The 20350-nt window shown below is 42.2% G+C and overlaps 1 protein-coding gene across 2 annotated transcripts in view; it reads left to right on the top strand.

The window, feature by feature from the left end:
- Positions 1 to 15446, top strand: part of LOC143981755 (uncharacterized) — a 64709-nt gene extending 49263 nt beyond the window's left edge. For both annotated transcript variants that reach the window (XM_077479836.1, XM_077479835.1), the window contains exons 7-12: positions 1810 to 1941; positions 4051 to 4188; positions 6725 to 6805; positions 9028 to 9140; positions 11388 to 11586; positions 13611 to 15446. In XM_077479836.1, the coding sequence (XP_077335962.1) occupies positions 1810 to 1941; positions 4051 to 4188; positions 6725 to 6805; positions 9028 to 9140; positions 11388 to 11586; positions 13611 to 13825 (878 nt within the window). In that variant the 3' untranslated portion in view covers positions 13826 to 15446. The remainder of the gene's footprint in view (positions 1 to 1809; positions 1942 to 4050; positions 4189 to 6724; positions 6806 to 9027; positions 9141 to 11387; positions 11587 to 13610) is intronic.
- Positions 15447 to 20350: the final 4904 nt, after the last annotated feature.

Below are 20350 nucleotides of genomic sequence, written 5' to 3'. Positions count from 1 at the left end.
TGGTGACGAGCAGGGAGGAGGAGATGAGTTGGGGTTACCGAGATGAGGACGAGAGTAAGAGATGAGGACGAGAGTAAGAGATGAGGAGGGGTTATAGAGATGAGGAAGAGGGGAGAAGATGAGTAAGAAGGAAAGAGAGGAGGAGGGGTTATGGAGATGAGGGAGAAGGGAGGAGATGAATAGGGGTTATGGGGATAAGGGAGAAGAGAGGAGATGAGTAAGGGTTATGGAGATGAGGGAGAAGGGAGGAGATGAGTAGGGGTTATGTAGAAAGGGAGAAGATGAGTAGGGTTTATGGAAGTGAGGGAGAAGGGAAGAGATGAGTAGGGGTTATGGAGATGAAGGAGAAGGGAGGAGATGAGTAGGGGTTATGGAGGTGAGGGAGAAGTAAGGAGATGAGTAGGGCTTATAGAGGTGAGGGAGAAGGGAGGAGATGAGTAGGGCTTATGGAGGTGAGGGAGAAGGGAGGAGATGAGTAGGGCTTATGGAGGTGAGGGAGAAGGGAGAAGATGAGTAGGGGTTATGGAAGTGAGGGAGAAGGGAAGAGAGGAGTAGGGGTTATGGAGATGAGGGAGAAGGCAAGAGATGAATAGGGGTTATGGAGATGAAGGAGAAGGGAGGAGATGAGTAAGGTTTATGGAGGTGAGGGAGAAGGGAGGAGATGAGTAGGGCTTATGGAGGTGAGGGAGAAGGGAGGAGATGAGTAGGGCTTATGGAGGTGAGGGAGAAGGGAGGAGATGAGGAAGAAGGGAGGAGATGAGTAGGGGTTATGGAGATGAGGGAAAATGGAGGAGATGAGTAGGGGTTATGGAGATGAGGGAGAAGGGAGGAGATGAGTAGGGGTTATGGAGGTGAGGAAAAGGGGAGAAGATGGGGAGGGGTTATGGAAGTGAGGAGGAGATTAAGGAGATGAGCATGGGGAAGGGTTATATATAATGTATTGGAAATGAAGGTAGGTAGTCCTTTGGAATTCAGAACCAGAAACACACTTATATAAACTATCAGCCGTACAATATTAAAATAGCGCAGACTGTAACATTTTTGCCAATGTGGCAAATAAAAAATGATTCTCAACGCACGTTCCAGGGAAATGGAAATAGAAAAATCTCTATCTGAAAAATTTCCCAAAATGCTGCATTTTGTGCAGCATATAGAAAATATTGCATATATTTTGGGGGTATAGAATAAACGCCGTGTTGTGCCAAGCAATAGGAGGCACAGGACCCCTTATAAACTATGGTCACTGTGACATAATAGATAAATTGCCACAAATTGCAACTTTGAGATAATAGGGGTGATTTACAAAAAGGAGTTGAGAATCTTCACTCAATTAGTTTCCTGTGAACCTGATTGGTTGAACACAAATATAAAGAAAGAGGAATTTGCTTTTCACTTGATTGGATAATTGATGGAAATATGAGTTCTATCAGTTGAATAAAAATTCTCAACTCAACTCAGAGCTCATTGTTTTCAATGAATCATCCGACTCACAGAATTGCATTGTGAGAAGGAGCCGTAAAGCGCAACTCGTGGTGCAGCGAAGCAAAGTAGAAGGCAGGGCCTGCCTATGTAGACAGTAAATACATCGACTTCTATGTACACCTATAATTACTATATCTATACATAGAAGTAAAGTTCTAAAAAGGACACAATGATAAGAATATTGGGATCTGTTTTAATTGTGCATCTAAAAGATCATGGAAAATGTATTATGTTCTATGTAAAGCATCAGAAAACTGTATTTTTGTGTAATGCAGTTTTGTGCATCAAGAGTTTAATGTACAACCTTGTCCTGTGTTGGTAATACAGATGAGTGTACCTCTGGTAATAACACGTGTTCACCAAATGCCACCTGTACCAAGATAGTTGGAGGTTACACATGTCAGTGCCAATCCGGATTTCAGGATGAAAATCCCACCAACCCTGGACGGGTATGCACAGGTAAGCCTTCTATGAGGTCAATGGATCAAATATGATTTGTCATGTATTAGCGTAGAGGAGAACATCCTTAAAGCAAACCTGTCATACAATCAAAAGTAAAATTCCACAAGATATATTTATTACGGGTATTTATTTATATAGCATTGACAACTCATGCAGTGCTTCCTATACTGTACATTCACATCAAGAAGCTCACAATCAAATGTCTTTATTTCCCATGCATACACATACTAGGATCAGTTTTGATAGGAATCAATTAACCTACCAGCACACCTTTGGAGTGTGGGAGGAAACCCATGCAAACGCTATGCAGCGAGTGTCCTGGCAGGTATTTGAACCAAGAACCCCAATGCTGTAATGAAGGTTATTGTTATTTAAGCGGAGTTCCACCAAAAATAAAGAAATACAAGTCAGCAGCTACAGTGTAGCTGCTGACTTTTAACAATTGGACACTCATCTGTTTAGGATTCAGCGATGCAGGTGTAGGAAGCCCCACTCCTCTCCCCCTCCTCTGCACGGCGCCGACATCACTACTGTGGATGCCCGGCTGTGGCTTCACACCTGGGCATGAGCTGCGCATGCACGCTGTGATTGGCCGGCAATCTTCTGGGACCTGTGACGTGTCCCAGAAGATTGCAGCGGAGGGGGTGAACTTTCTTACGGAGCCCCGGAAGGAAGTGAGAGCTGGACGCCTCTAAAAAGAGGGTATCTGCCCCCCCCCCCGACATGCCTTATGTGGCATGTCAGGGGATCACCGTCACTTAAAGCGGAAGTTCCATTTTTGGGTGGAACTCTCCACTTTAACTTAGTAAGCCAGAATTCTCATTGTGCGTATCTCTGAATTTAGTTTCACTTTGTTAATAGCAACCTGACTACAATGAAAGTGCAATCTCATTCAAAACTTTAACTTTCTGGCTGAGGGAGCGGTTACAGCCTCTATTTGGATTTTTTAAGGCCTGTGCTCCAATTGGGGAGATTTTCGTTCACTTTTCCAACTGTCACTAGAAAAGGACATTTTTGATGTCTAGGGTAGGGATAGATGATCTGTTAAGGTGGCACTGGATGGTATAAATCCAAAGTTGAGGGAACCCGGAGTGTATGTTGGGCCTGCAAATGGGACCTGGGATACTCAGTTCATCTTGAGGAACTGCTCAGAGTACAGATTCATAAGCAAAATGGCCTTGGTATGTGGTGGGTGCTGAGCTTTGTGTACAAAGGGGCATGAGATGTTTTGATCATGAGATAGATCCAAAATCTTTTTATTGATAGTCAAAAAGAAAACGCCAATGTTTTTCAGAGGATCAAGTCAATTCCTTTATCGGGGCTTTGAAATATAGCATAAGCCATAAGACTGCATTCACTCCAGAGATGGTTTCTGGATAATTTAAATTCCTAGGCATGGCATGCCAATGACCTTAGATTATCCAGAAGCCTTCAGAAAAGGACATTAGGGGAAATCTTACTCACTAGATTTAAGGTTGAATATATTTTTATTTGCAGGATCAATGAAAGTTCAGTAATACAAAATTACAAAAATACACAAGTACCAAGGTACATAAGTATGTGAGAACCTTATGTGTAACATTACTTTTTAACTTCCATCTTTTAACCCGGATAGAGGAAGAAGTAGGCTGTCAGGGAGGGCGGGGAGGAAGGGGATAGGGAAGGGGAAAAGCAAAGGTAGACAGAAACCCTAGAGAAGGTAAGTATTTGAGAACAAGGTAGTAAGGTGTGGGCCCCGTATCTCAGTGGCATGTGTGATTACTGATGGTAACATTATCAGTGATCTGAGGGCCCATAACCTTGTGACAGTGAACAAAACATATAACAAATATCAAACGTCTTGTGGCATGACTTCAGCAATTACTCACTAGATTTAAACAGGTGTACGTTTAAGCTTGAGCTGTAGTGGTTTGTAAACAACAGACATTTTCTTTTAGCAAAGCAGGTAAAGAAAGTCTTAAAAATGATGAAATTACGTTAGAGCTCCATCTACTGGGTGAAAAGGAGAATACAAAATGTGCAATGTTAGTTTTAAGTCATATATTTTTTATTCCCAAGCATAATAACTAAAGAATATATACAACCCTAAATGTTATGTCTATACAGAGGTGAATGAGTGCACTAATGGAAGCAACACATGCTCACAACTCGCTTACTGTACCAATACCGTGGGAAGCTACGAATGTAACTGCTATCCAGGAATTCAGGATCAGAACCTAACCAACCCTGGGCGAAAATGTCTAGGTGAGTGCAGTCCAATATCATCATCTTCAAACACCTATACACAATTCATTATCCTCACTCAACTGGTTCAACTGAACCAACAGGCCCCCCTCAAAGGGTGATAATACATATGTGAGTCCAAATATTACTGTAATCATACATTTACTATCTGCATTTTTGCTTTGGTGTTATCGCTCTCAATTTGACATCTTTACAAGAAGCACTTATATTCAAACAAATCGAAATCCATCAGTATACTTATGCCAAGCTCCTTCAAAAGATCTCTCTATGATATCCTTTAGTGTTTCGAAGTTTTCAAATAGCACAAAAAGCTCACTGCAATTCAATGGTTTTCCGCAGTAGACAGTTGATGAAGTCATGACTTACTTCTGCCGCTTATTAGAAAGGCGATTACACAAAATTTTTTATTTTTTCTTGAGAGTGGAGTTGGTTTCAGGGGTCCATCCTCCATTAGTTCTACAGGGAAAAGACCTCCCTCATCTTCCTAAAAGGACCAAGCTGAGGACTAAGACAAGCCCAGAGCTTGGTTGTTCAGTCAACCTATTAATATCTACTGCAGGTGTCATCTAGTGCTTCTTCATAGACATTCAATTTAGAGTTTACACGCTGGTGACTCAAATAAGTCCTCTGAAAAGCCAGGTTCCTAGCTCAGCACAGTGAGAATTTCCTTATGAGATAAGAAAACCTGGCCCACATAAATAAATAAATTCCTCACGGAGTGAAAACATTTTAATCTCTGTTGAAAAGTTTGAGTTACATGATTTCCATCACATCTTCCGTGCGCAGGTAGTTTCAAGCAACTGCTATTCCTTTGGCAAAATACTACCACTTAGGGTTGATTGGATCAGGCAAAGCATTCAGTTCTGTTTAGATAATCATGATAGTTCTTCTTGATCAAAATTCTAAAAAAGGATACCGCCGCTAAGGAATACTAAGGGACTTTTGAGGCAACTGACCAACAATTGATGAAAAAAAGCATAGAAATGTATTACTATAAAAGTATATAAATATACAGTACAGGGTGCGTATAACACCAAACAGGATTTGCATATGCAACATAGACAGAATCATATAACAAATATAAAAAATGCAGATTATGCAATACTGAGACCGACGCGTTTCTGGACCTGTGTAGAGTCCTTTCTTCAGGGGCATTACGTATGGAGTAGTGCTGCTATATTGATATTCTATAATGAGACAGAGTCACACATCAAAATCATATTCACAGTTACAGGAATGAGGATGTGTGACTCTGTCTCATTATAGCATGTAGCAGCACTACTTCGTAGGTAATGGTCCCGAAGAAAGGACTCTACACAGGTCTAGAAACGCGTTGGGATCAGTATTGAAAGATCTGCACATACGGAGTAGTGCTGTTATATTGATATTCTATAATGAGACAGAGTCACACATCAAAATCATGTTCATAGTTACAGGAATGAGGATGTGTGACTGTCTCATTATAGCATGTAGCAGCACTACTTCGTAGGTAATGGTCCCGAAGAAAGGACTCTACACAGGTCTAGAAATGCGTTGGGATCAGTATTGAAAGATCTTCATTTTTATATTTGTTTTATGATTCTGTCTGTGTTGTATATGCAACTCCTGTTTGGTGTTATATGCACCATGTATATTTATATACTTTTATAGTAATACATTTCTATGCTTTTTTCATCAATTGTTGATCAGTTGCCTCAAAAGTCCCTTAGTATTCCTTGTGGGGTACTCTTTTTTATTATATTTTGTTCAAATTAGGATGTTGGCAACATATGGGTCTTCTCAGTTGGATTTCTATACTAAACTATTCTAAACTTCTTTATCAAATCAGCCAACCGATTCTGCTCACTCATTAGGTTTCAATAGATGTAAAATCCAACTTGAGCTATAGAGGTCTGTAAACAACAGCTTTTTTTTTCTTTTTTTTTTTTAAACAAAGCAGGCAGAGGTTGATGAACACATTAAAAGGCTCATGTACGAAGATGTTAAAAACACGACATTTAGATCTATACAGCGCTTTTGTTTTTCTTTAAGACCTGAAAGCAGTTCTATGATAGACACGGAATCCCTTCACACAGCAGCATTTAGCAGCATGTTTTAGTGCTGCTTTCAGATCCATAAAAATAAACGTGTGTCTCGCACTCGAGGATGCATATTTTGAAGACATTTGCACATATACACACCTATAAGTGTGCAAACACGTGCGTGTACATGCATATGCACATGAATTCATCTAGCTACTAGAATTAATTTATACATAAATGCTGTACGCACATAATCACGTGTACTATACATGCCATTACACCATTTTCAGTGTTTACTGGGAACAATGGTGCACAGTTAATTTGAGCCAATCTGATACATTAAGGAACATTTGTCACTCATATATCTTGTGTAGTAAATGCAGTTGGTTACAGAATATATACAATCAACTAGTCTATAGAATACAGGATGAAAGATACTAACTAATCAGAGCTGACCATCTTACCATCAATATTTCTCATTTAAATCAACCCTTTGGTCTTTATTTGTGTTACAGATCCTATCCCCTGCTTTAACAGCGCAACATTTTGTTCCTCGAACTCCGCCTGCCTAGATTCCAAAAACGTGATTTGTGCAAGTAAGTGCTTATATCTGTTACTACTCAAATACTGCAAAGTTCTTACTGTAGTGTGCAATCCTCCAACCCCCCTATTACTGTACATTGGATGCATAGACAAAGCCTCACCTGGGCTGCCAGTAAGTTGTCATTTTTCATCTTCCTTTACCAGACATAGGTGTCCAAAAATGTGTCAGTTAGAGGGTTGGGCCAAACCATTTACCACTGACCTTTATCCCAACAGAAAAAAAAAACAGTTGCTGTAATTGACCCCCCCCCCCACCCCCGCATCGCTGCTGGTCTCCCTCCTCATCTCTCCTGCCAGCTGCTGTGTGGATTGTTTCAGGAAGGGGTGGGGGGAAGGGGCCGGTAAATATGTCATTCCTTTTCTGGATGAACACAGTGAATGATTGTCGCCAATCACTAATTGTGTTCATTCATAACTGAAGCATCATAAACTGTGTTTACTATGCTTCAGTTTGTAAATAAACAGGAAGACGCTCAACACAGAGAACCTTCTATTCATTTATTGTCCAGTGCACTTCTTTACTGACACTGTCCATTTCTACTAACACATCCACTTCTCTACTAACACATCCACTTCTCTACTGACACATCCACGTCTTTACTGACCCCGTCCACTTCTCGACTGACCCCGTCCATTTCTCTACTGACCCCGTCCACTTCTCGACTGACCCCGTCCATTTCTCTACTGACCCCGTCCACTTTTCGACTGACCCCGTCCACTTCTCTACTGACCCAGTCCATTTCTCTACTGACCCCGTCCACTTCTCTACTGACCCCGTCCATTTCTCTACTGACCCCGTCCACTTCTCTACTGACCCCGTCCACTTCTCTACTGACCCCGTCCACTTCTCTACTGACCCCGTCCACATCTCTAGTGACCCCGTCCACTTCTCTACTGACCCCGTCCACTTCTCTACTGACCCCGTCCATTTCTCTACTGACCCCGTCCACTTCTCTACTGACCCCGTCCATTTCTCTACTGACCCCGTCCACTTCTCTACTGACCCCGTCCACATCTCTAGTGACCCCGTCCACTTCTCTACTGACCCCGTCCACTTCTCTACTGACCCCGTCCACTTCTCTACTGACCCCGTCCATTTCTCTACTGACCCCGTCCACTTCTCTACTGACCCCGTCCACTTCTCTACTGACCCCGTCCACATCTCTAGTGACCCCGTCCACTTCTCTACTGACCCCGTCCACTTCTCTACTGACCCCGTCCACATCTCTAGTGACCCCGTCCACTTCTCTACTGACCCCGTCCACTTCTCTACTGACCCCATCCACTTCTCTACTAACACGTCTACTTCTCTACTAACACGTCCACTTCTCTACTGACCCCGTCCATTTCTCTACTGACCCCGTCCATTTCTCTACTGACCCCGTCCACTTCTCTACTGACACATCCACTTCTCTACTGACACATCCACTTCTCTACTGACCCCGTCCACGTCTCTAGTGACCCCGTCCACTTCTCTACTGACCCCATCCACTTCTCTACTAACACGTCCACTTCTCTACTAACACGTCAACTTCTCTATTGACACGTCCACTGCTCTGCTGACCCCATCCACTTCTCTACTGACACATTCACTTCTCTACTGACCCCGTCCACTTCTCTACTGACCCCATCCATTTCTCTACTAACACGTCCACTTCTCTACTGAGACATCCACTTCTCTACTGACCCTGTCCACTTCTCTATTGACATGTCTACTGCTCTACTGACCCCATCCAATTCTCTACTGACCCCATCCACTTCTATATTGACATGTCCACTGCTCTACTGACATGTCCACTTCTCTACTGACACGTCCACTTCTCTACTGACACGTCCACTTTTCTACTGACCCCATCTACTTCTTTACTGACACTGTCCACTTCTGTACTGACCCCGTTCCCTTCTCTACTGACACCATTCATATTTTAAAACATTTTAAAATGTTTGTGTATATTTATTTAAAGCTCTCATAGAAATCTTAGTCAATGGGTGTGACTTTACAAGCCTTGGGTTAGGAGTCACAATGGAAGTGGTGAGGTCTCAATGCTACACCAGAAGGATCTCAGAAGGTCTTTTTCTTCTATCTTTCACTGGCAGCCAATCTGGGCTGTATTTTTCATGAACTTGATATATATTCTGATTGTCTGCTCTGTTAAGACACAGAACAAAATTTTTAATTGTTATAAAAGAAATGTATTGTCCTTTCTCTCCATAGGTAACCAAGCTTTTCCATCCAGTTTACAGATGAGGGATAGGAATTTCAACGTAGATCTATATAATGCCTCCAGCCAAGCTTACAAAACCCTGGCTAACCTTTTCAGTGTAAATGTAAGTACTCCCTTAACACACATTTAAAGTTTCTACACAGTTTCAGGAACTATACATTCTATGGTCTTCAAAGACTCATCTGTACTCTAGGATAAGGTATCATATCCACTGGATTTATTGTATTATATGTGGCCTTCAGGAATTTATTTACCAAACTCACAAGAAGGCATTTAGGTTATTGTGTGTCAAAATTAGGGATGCACCATTTTTTTAGGACCGAGTACAGGTACCGATACTTTTTTAAAGTACTCGCCGATACCAATTACCAATACTTTTTTTAATGTCATGTGACAGTTTTCAAAGCACAACTTTGTAAATAAGTAATTTTTCTCTTTCACTTATGTGCGCTGATGAGGCTGCACTAATGGCCACTGATGGTCACTGATGAGGCTACACTGATGGTCACTGATGAGGCGGCACTAATAGGGTGGCACTGATGAGGGCACTAATTTGTCTGTGTGTGAAATAACTTGGCTGAGTGTAACAACTAACAAGCCTTACTGCAGGCGAGTGCTGGGTGTACGGGGTGTACCAAGATGACCGTTGTGGTGTTCTGATGCCTTGCCCATGGCAGATGGATGGACAGAGGCCTTCTTACCTTAGGAGGCAGATGACAACGATCCAGAGTAGGGCTGCTACTCCTCACAGCGACTCCTCGCTCCAGGGCTGTTACTACTCCTCTCGGTCGAACAGGAAGTGGATCCTGAGACCCGATTGGCTGGGAGGAGAATCAGGAAGACAACAGCGAAAATTAGTTCTATTCTATTGTCACACAACTGGGTGGGCTCAGTGCTCTGCACCCCAAGCCCACCCTTTTTTGAAGCCAATCAGAGCCTCAGGCTCTAATTATGTGCTTAAAAAAAAAACCAGTTGAAATCCATGCGCCCATCACCCTGCATGTAGATGAGAGGCCGGGCACATGGATTAGCGGGGCAGCGCCCCTGCGCCCCCTATGAACGTGCCGCCACTGGATACTAGTATAGGTATCAGTGCAATCCTAGTCAAAATCTAATCTGGATTGTTGGAAGTTCTTATTTAACCATTACCACCCAATGGCACTTTTAAGGGATCTTTCTGACAGAAGCTGGTAGGGGGCTCCTGACCATGTGACAGTGATCATGTGATTAGTCCTTCCTATAGCTCATGATTGTAAATAGTGACTGGGAGCTGTTGGCGACAGCTAATTCCCAATGGTGGGTGTGCATTATGTGAGTGTTCCCCCAGCACAGAGCAGCAGCACTGTCAATCCACCTCCGTTCACATATATGCATAAGGCCAGCGACCACAGGTTATTGTTGTTTATGTGACAGCTTTTTACTATAGTTTATTTTGCTTTACCCAAGCTGCATATTTCTATACTGGTTGCATGTCAGTGACAAAAAGCTAGCATTCTTAAAAGTCAGCATGGGCAGCCCCCATTATACCCTTGGACAGGTGACTAAACACATTACCTGTCCAGATGACAGGTGTCAGAAGGAAGTAAGAAAGGGCAAAACTTCCTAAAGGGGACATAAATAGTTATATAAACTTGAACGGAGTCCTAGCCTTAAAGTGGTTGTATACCCACTTTTTTAACTTTTACCTACAGGAAAGCCTATAATAAGGCTTACCTGTAGGTAAAAAAAATATCTCCTAAACCGTAATATCTCCTAAACCTCGGTATGCGCCGCTGACTGCAGCGGCGCATGCGCACAAGGGGGTTCTCTCCGTGAAAATCCGGCAGCGCTCGTCCGGCCGGATTTAAATCTCCCGCGCGCATGCGCGGGAGTGACGATATCGCCGCTCCGGCCACTCACAGCGCCGGAGCCGCGATACCCGGAAGAGACGCCGAGGGAGCATGTCGGCTCCCTCGGCGTGGATCGGGCGAGATGTCGGGGCCTCGTTCTAAGGTAAGTATTTCATAATGAGCTAGTATGCGGTGCATACTAGCTCATTATGCCTTTTGCTTTGCAGGTTTTAAAAAAAATAAATAAAATTGCGGGTTTACTACCGCTTTAACCCTTCCTGTAAAATATTTTTTTGCTACTGTCTGAATTCCCATTGGGCAAATTTCCCCTACCTACTTTTTCTGTCCGACTGTCAAATGAGCAGGAAGTGAAGGGAAATCTCCCCAAAAGGAACACAGACAACAATATAAACCCCATAGAAGTTCTAACCCTTCAATACCAAAAAGAAGTTGACCGCTCATTTAGTTGACCTTTTAATTTGTTTTAATTAATTGCCTCTCTTTTTCCTTTTTTTTTTCAGCTCACTGATTACATGAAAAGAACTCTGAATGTCACCAACTTCCAGATCATTGTAGTTGGCTTCAGGAAGGGAAGTGTAGTCGCCTACTTCACATCACTGATAAACTCCTCTAACTCTATTAGCATCGACGCCTTTCAGAAGGCTCTGGACGGTGGCAAAGGCATAATTTCCACTGACGCCGAACCCAATGTCATGCAGCGTAAGTATTCATTTATATTGCCTATACATATCACATTCATGAGCTAACTCTTTTTCATCAGGCCCCAACCTAGAGGAGCCAGACACTTTGGTAGATGCTGATTCTTAACTTTGTTAGTGCCTAAGTCTGGTTGTCTTTACATCTACTATGGCTATGACAAGGGGCTCCTACTCTTCTAGTTGAACTTTTAATACTTTTTATAATATGATGATTGAAACATACACCTGCTGTACCAAAAGAAATGGAAATCTCAGATGTCCAGAGAACTCACCAGCAGTGCAAAAAAATATACGCAATATGGCCCAAAGTATGGGAATTCCGCTGCAAATTATTGAGGTCAGATGTTTCCAATGAAGGATTTTGTTAATACCACAGCATACAAAGACATTTCAGATGATTGTGGCAATAATTTGGAGAAGGACCTTTTCTGTTCCAACGTGACTAGTCTATGCCTCTGTGTACAAGGCCAGCTGAATGAAGAGATAGTTTGATGAGTTAGGTGTGGATGAACTCAAGTGCCCTGCAAAGAGCCTTGACTTGAACACCTTTCGGATGAATTAGCATGCCAATTTTGAGGCAGGTCATCCCGGTCCCACAGACCCACTTCAAAATCCTGTGGAAAGCCTTCCCAGAAGAATGGTGCTATTATGGTTGCAAAAGTGCGGGAAACTTAATTTTAATGCCCATGGTTTTGGAATGGAATGCCCAACAAGCTCATATACAGTTGGTGTAATGGTCAGATGTCCAAAAGTTTTTTGACCTTATAGTGTATAAAACACATGAGGGCTTACTGAGCCAACTCAATTCTACCTATAACCAAAATATCACTTTTGTTGGCACCTAAATTTAATATCCCTACAACAATCCTACAGTCTTAGGGATCGAGTAGACCAGCCTTTCTAAACCTTTTTACCATGGAGGAACCCTTCAAATAAGTTTCAGATCTCAAGGGACCCTTGGTAAGATGGAAAAATGCCTCTTACGTTGGTGGTGGTAAGTGGGAAGAATCCCACTCTTACAGGGGTGGCTAGAATACCATTTTTGCAGTCATTCTGATGGCTCTGCCAAGTATCATTGCACCTGGAACTATGTAGGTACCATCAGATGGGAAGTCATTTAGCCATAGCTCAAGGAAATCCTAGCCAACCCTAGAGGAACCCAAGGGTTTTGGTGAACCCTGGTGGAAAATGACTGACATAGCCTGAAGTAATTTAGCTTGGCAACATGTTTTTGAATTTTGGGAGAAATCCTACACAAAAATGATGGAAATTGAGCTTTAACCCATTATAATACAAGGTACAACTTCATAGCATCAAACAAGCCTGACTAAGTATAGGGCTGTGTTAACGAGCTTTGAGTTTTTGTCAATAGCCAAATTCAGTGTGCCTTTAGGTGCCTTAAACTATCATTTGAAATCCATTGAAACTCTTATGAGATCATTCAAGAATAATCCAGTAGGGTTCATTGGAAACATATCCCTTGCATTGGTGGTGGAAGGTGGTAAGAATACCACCCTTACAGGTGGCATCCCTGCAGTCATTCTGATGGCTCTGCCAGGTATCGTTGTACCTGGAACTATGTAAGTATCATCAGATGGAAGATCAGTTAGCCACGGCTCAAGGAACCCCTAGCCAACCCTGGAGAATCCAAGGGGTTCTATTGAACCCTGTTGGAAAATGGTTGACATAGACTGAAGTCATTTAATTTGGCCACATGCTTTTGGATTTTGGAAGAAATCCTACACAAAGATGATGGAAATTGAGCTCTAAACCCTACTAATACAAGATACTACTTCATAGCATAAAACAAGCCCAATTAAGTAGAGGCCTGTGTGTGTGCATTTGACCTCTTTCCATGGAGACCTTGAGCTGCCTATGTATTCCAAGACTTGAATTGAGGTGAAAGCAGTTCTGATATGAACAGAAACCTGTCAAAACCCTAAAATGTACAGCTGCCACAATTGATAGACATGTGATTTTAAATGTCCCCTTTAATAATTTTTTTTTCTTATTTTTTTTTTGCAGCAATTGTCACAAACAGCATAGCCACCACTTCAGCCACCACCTCAGCCACCACCTCAGACAACAACTGGCAGACTGCCACCATCGTGGTTTCTGTCCTTCTGGGGGCACTGTTGCTAATAGTGGTCATTCTGGCTGCCGTGTGGATCTACACCAAGAACAGAATGGGCTCATTCTCCCCAAAGGACATCATATGGTCCACTTATAGGACCCTATAACCTGTGACATAATGGACTTTCTGCTGTCTTCCAGTATATGGACTAAGCATGAAAATGGACTTCTGCTGCCTGTGGCATGTGCTGCTCACTATTAACTGTAAAATATACATACAGTATGTCTGTATGGAGCATAAATGGCCAGTTGTGATGTACAGGCTTATCCAGTAGTTGCTTATTGCAATGCCCCTAGTAACAAGTTGGATTTCACATCACTGAAATATGAATTCTGGTTGCTATGGGTTGCTACCCTTTGTCAATTGTTTATTGGCTTATTAAATAAGAGTAACAGCGTGTTGATCACTCTGGTTACCTCTAGTCGTGGCGCACTGCCATTGTGTCATTAGTTGTGTTATATACAGCACAGTCTGTATACATATATATATATACACAGCAAGAAAGCAATTTAAAGAAGATTTTTCTATGCGTTTCCGTTAAAGGGCTTGTGCAAACCCAACGCTCAACAGATGGCAAGGCCTTAATATTAGTACGATTATATTAAGTCTGCCACGTTTACAAAAACACACATTATTTTATATAAAGCAGATTTCTGCATTGTAAAATAATAAAAATGACATTAGCAGTTTTAAATATATATTCAATTATTAGAACATACTTAATGACCTTGCTAAAGTCCTGTTGCCCATAAAAATATAAAGTAGCAAAGGGAGGGAGAAAAGAGGGCACAACATTTTATAGGTAACGGAGCTTATTGCAACCCCTTCAAAAATAAAAAATAAATGTCTCTGCTAGGTCATGAATAATCCCGAAACGTGTCTAATATGTGTATTTGCTATGATTGCCAGCTCCATCTAGTGGCCATAATGGGGAATTTTTCTGAACTACTTAAATAAAAATAAAAAAGTGCATTATGGCCACTAGATGGAGATGACGATCGTATGAATTTTTCTTTATAAACAGGCCCCCTTATGTGTTTGCAAAAAACGATTTTATTTAGCAATATACTTGAAGGATGGTTACGGGATTGCAGCAAATCAGAAAATATGTAAAAAGTGATAAGGGTTCAAATATATTTGCACTGAACAAAAGAGCGCTTTATTATTTTATTTACTTTACCGTGGTAATTTTTAATGTGAGAATTAAATTTTTATTTATAAAGTGCCAATACTTGGGGGAGGGGCTAATCTTTACAGCTGAGGGGTACCATGCTATTCTAATTCTATTATAAATAGAATATGGGCCACCTATTAAAACATGGCTGTTGTAAATGCTGTCATGACCAGACATGGGATCTATCATTCCAGAGCTTTGCGTACTCCCTCAGCAGAAGGGTTCCCCTTCAAGTTTAAAGCCCCTATACATGGGGCTATAGCTTTTATACAAATAACTTTGGCGCTGGGTATAGCCAAATGTAATCCCCAGGCCTATTATCAACATGAACAAATACCGGTACTATTGTTGCTTGTTTACAATATAATATATGTTAAATAAATTATATTGAGTATATGTTTATTTTGTTTATACTGTATAATAAGAAGACTTTATATGACATAGGAATGTATGTAATTTGTATACGGATTAAAGAATATAACTATTAAATGACAATTTTATATTTATTATGATGCTATTTAAGCTAAAGGCAATAAACAAATTATTTTATTAATGGATGACTTATATTTGCGTAATATCTATCTATCTATCTATCTATCTATCTATCTATCTATCTATCTATCTATCTATCTATCTATCTATCTATCATACCTCTGAGCACGGTCCCTTGGTTCCACCTCCTCCCAGTGCTGTCCCTTTTCGAGAAAACAGAACCTAATATCATTTTGGGATGATAAGTAATTTGTATGAAATTTGTTAATGATAACAAAAAAGAGCAGGAAAAGATCCCTTTCAGCCAGTAACAATAGATCCCTGCAAAAAAAAATACCCCCACAACAACTATAGATCCACCCAGGAACAATAGAACCCCGTCAGCAACAATAGAAGACCAGCAGCCAGGAACAATAGAACCTTCCCTTAACAGATCCCTCTCTGCAACAATTGCCCCCCCCCCCCCTTCCAGCAAAATAAGACCCCTCCCTCTACAATAGATACCTCCAGCGACAATAAATCCTTCAGCAGCAGGCATCATTAGACCATCCAGCAAACCCCAGCACCCTTTGTCACTATATAGATTTAATGCTGGAGGTGACAGGACTGTTTCCCCGCAATCTCCCTGAAGAAGCCCTGTATCTATCTGTCTATCTATTTATTATCTATCCGTCGATACATGTAGATCCCCAGAGCAATGTTTTGATCTCTGCGAAGAGTGTTACAGAACCTCTCTCTGCAGCACCTAGCACTATCAGCAGTGCTGTGCAATCTGTTAGCACTATATATTTCCTGTATAATAATAATTATAATATCATGGCAATAAAAACATTAATGGCTAGGGCTGGATCTAAGTGGGTGCTGTTCTGGGGTTGGCTGCAGTGCTGGGGTGGGCTGCAGTTCTAGTGTGGGCTGCAGTGCTAGGGTGGGCCCCCCAGATTTTAGTTGTACCCCCAATATCTCTGATGGAGAGACCTGATGTAAGGGGGCACTCTGGTGGGGACACCTGATGTAAGGGGGCACTCTGATGGGGACCCTTATGTAAGGGGGCACACTAGTGAGGGCACTTGATGTAAGGGAGCACTCTGATGAGGACCCCTGATATAAGGGAGCATTCTGATGGGGACACCTGATGTAAGGGGGCACTCTGATGGGGACACCTTATATAAGGGGGCACCCTGGTGGGGACACCTGATGTAAGAGGGCACTCTGATGGGGACGCCTGATATAAGGGGGCACTCTGGAGGGGACACCTGATTTAAAAGGGCACTCTGGTGGGGACACCTGATGTAAGAGGGCACGCTGATGGGGACACCTGATATAAGGGGGCACTCTGATGCGGACCCTGATGTAAGGGGGCACTCTGGTGAGGACCTCTGATGAGCACTCATGATATAAGGCAGGACGTTGATATGGACACCTTATATAAAAGGGCACAGGTTCTGTTTAATCACCCTAATGCATACTAGTGTTTCCCAGGTCATGATGCTGTATGACAGACTGTCAGTGACTCCCCCACAGTGTTGGCATTGGTGCCCCAGTGACTTTTTTTTCTGCATCCAGATCATCTGGCCCTGCTGTTGGTTCTGACTAGCCCTGTTGGTGGCAAATAGCATGAAAAAAAGACAGAGCAAGCTAAAATTAGTGTAACAGTTTTCACCCCTTGTAGGACCCTACTGTAGCTCCCCTGTTAGGGTTGAGCAGCAATCCTTAGTTTGGCCACTAGGGCCCCCTCCTCTCGCACCCCCTTTGTACAAGTAGGCACCATTTAAATAGGAGAGTGGGGAGTTGTTGGTGGTGGTGGAGTAATTGACAGAAGCCAGAGAAGGCAGGTATTCCTGATGTAGGTCCCCTTGGGAATCCAAGGGCCTCACCAGCAGAGACCATGTAGTACACTTGACTACGTCTTCCCCCTCTCAGGAACACCAGAACTCTCTTCAGCCCTGAGTGACCCAGGCCAGAAGAGCTGAAAGACTCTTTGTTAAAGACTGTTGCAGAGTTGGTAAAGGATAGAAATTTAGGCAACTAAGAAATGGTTCCTACAGTATGTGTTCAACCAAACTATGTTATGACCTTCATTAATCCATGAAGAGTATGAGCAGTTAAGTTGTGTTATGCCAGGCCACAGTCAGGAAAGCAAAAAAAGAAGAAAATTGAGACAATGTCTTCCTTGAAACTTAAGGTGGCTATATCTGAGGGTCCTTGCGTGGAACTTAGCTCAGTGAGTGCCCAGGTGAGCTGAGTCAGCCAACGTGTTGGTAGTGACAGATCCCCCTGTCTGCACCATGTACCCAGTAACCCAAAGACCCTGAGGAAAGGTGGTTGGCTTGACCCTGGAGGGATCAGGTTGGTAACCACAAGAGGCGGGACCCCCATTAGCTATTTGAATCTTGTGGACCAGTTACTCCTTGATAGACCCATACGTTGTAATGAAAAGCCAGTGCTTGGGATGCAGGTCTTTGAAGTTCCCAGCAGAGAAGTTCCTTCTAAAATGTGAACTGGCTTATCAACCACCACTAGGGAGCGATACACCCTGCCCCCTAATAATAACTGAAAGAAATGAAATTGGAGTAATAAGAAAGCGACAGCCGTCCATCAATTAACAATCACAAACAACTCCTTAAAAGTATATCTATCATTTAAGGATGCTGTATCCACAGGTCAGCAATTGTTTGTACTTATAGGATTTAACAAATGTAATAATCTCCCATCCCTATAGAACTACAACTACCAGCATTGCAGAACTAGTAGATCCTCAACTGCCAACCCATGGGATGCTCTGACCAATACTGCCTCAAAGAGAAGCTACACAAGCTTTAGTGCATCGTTCAATGTCAGCATAAATTCCCTCCATTGTGTTTCCTCACTAGTCTATTTCATACATACAGGAGATCTGATCTACAGGAAAGGAAAGTTGTGGTATCAGAAGATGCTTTGTGTGATCAGCTACTGCTTTCTCCGTCAGTCTACACTGTTCTCTAAGGTCCACCTAAGAGCATTGTTGCTTACACTTTGTTATGGGGGTTGCTTACGGACTTGTTGTACGGGGGAAGCACTCTCACTCTTTAACTCATTCCCTGTCTAGTTTCCTACCCCCGAAGCACACTCTTCTATGCATATGGTAACGTCTGTGGGGTGACCCAACTTGACTTAACCAATACCCGTTGACAGTACTTTGCAAACCTTACATGAATGGATCTCGCTCTGCCCCATAGGAACAAGTTTCACACCAGGAATCTCTTATTAAAGACAAATTCCAAGTATGGATATTTTTAAATAATAACCATGATCCAATGTAACTATGTATATACCATACTTTACCTGTCAGATCCCTCTAGAAGCTGAAGTCACTCTAAGTGGACACCGTTACTCCAGTGATCTCCACTAGCTTCCAGGTCCAGCTCTGAGTGGCTGCCCTGCTGCATTCTGAGCACAGGATGTCGACTGCTAGACATGGGAGACATTAAGAGAATGCTTTAAATTTCCTCTATGAATGCAAACTGTTCTGTGATTGGATGAGGTGGAAAGGCAAGGAGGTGACATAATCATAGTGGATCACCAGGGTAGTGATGTCTTCTACCGTGGTTTCCAGCTTCTACAGCCCTGGTGCCCAACCTGTGGCACTTTGGTGTATGATGTGCAGCCTTCGGACCTGATTAGATTAATAGCAATGATCTTCTTTCCACTAGCCTCATGTAGCCTCAAAGGGTCCCTTTGAGAAAGTCACGTGGTATGTGACGCAACGCGTCAGGGAGGAGTTAGGTGTCGATCGTCACTTCCGGTCGCGGCCGAGACCGGAAGTACCATTGTTTACATTCGCGAATTGCTGGATTTACATGTAAGTGTGGATATTTTTAGAAATAAAGTGGATTTGATTGTACTACACATTGGAGGCCCCCCTTATTCTCTTTCCTCATTATTATATAACCCGGATTGTGAATTTTTGGAGAATACAAGCTGGTGTCCCAGAGGTTATATTTGGGAGGAGGTGGAAGATTGCTAGCCCACCATCCCTGAAGTGTGATCCGGTCCCTAGGGACCTTGATTAGAGGTGAGAGGCTGGGGGAAACAAGGGGTGCACCTTAAGCACTGAAGTGTGGAGGAACGGTGTAATCTGCACTTTTATTCACATTGCATGATTACCATCATCTTTTGGACTGATTGCACAATTTATACAGATTGGAGTGGACTGATTTATTCGCACTTTGCACTTTATATCTTGTTTGGAGCAACCCTATTTTTAATATTTTTATCCTTTTTGGTTTGATTGTGGGTTATGCGATTTGCACTATTGCACATTTGCACGTATTGATTTATTCATGCAATTAATTTTTACCTTTTTGTTATATTGTTTATACTTTTTTGCACTATACTTTTTGAGAATTGATGCACTGTATGAATTTTTACATATGGATCAGATTTATTTATAAGAATATATATATTTTTTTGAGAGTTCACATTTAGTAAGATCCACTTAGGATTAATTTATTTAGGTAGCGCCACATAAAACACCCCTTTTATCTGTAACTTTGAGTGTAGAGAACACTTTTATATGTGAGCAGCTTTCTAAAAATAAGATCAGGTTCATCTGGCGAGGTTTGTGCGCAACAGTATTTGTCTATTTTGTATATACACTGTTCTAGAGCAACCTTTCTCAACCTTTTTACCCCAGAGGAACTGTAAAAATAATTTAAGTCTCAGGGAGCCTCTCATAAAGACAATTATCCGTAGTAATGAGAAGATCGCCTTTCTTACAGTGGTGGTCAGAATTTCACACTTACAGATGCATATGAAGCAGCTGACTATGCCAAGTGGATTGACCCCAGAACTCAGAACTAGTCAGGCACCATCAAATGGGAGGTCAATCATTTACAGCTTAAAGCGGAGGTCCGCCCAAAAAAAAAATTAAAAGCCAACAGCTACACATACTGCAACTGATGACTTTTAATAATAAGACACTTACCT

Source organism: Lithobates pipiens, unplaced genomic scaffold (genome assembly GCF_037356315.1).
Source record: "Lithobates pipiens isolate NorthernLeopardFrog02 unplaced genomic scaffold, aLitPip1_a1.2 Scaffold_16, whole genome shotgun sequence".
Lineage (NCBI taxonomy): Eukaryota > Metazoa > Chordata > Amphibia > Anura > Ranidae > Lithobates > Lithobates pipiens.
The sequence above is the reverse complement of the archived record's forward strand: the minus strand, read 5'-3'. Positions and strand labels throughout refer to the sequence as shown.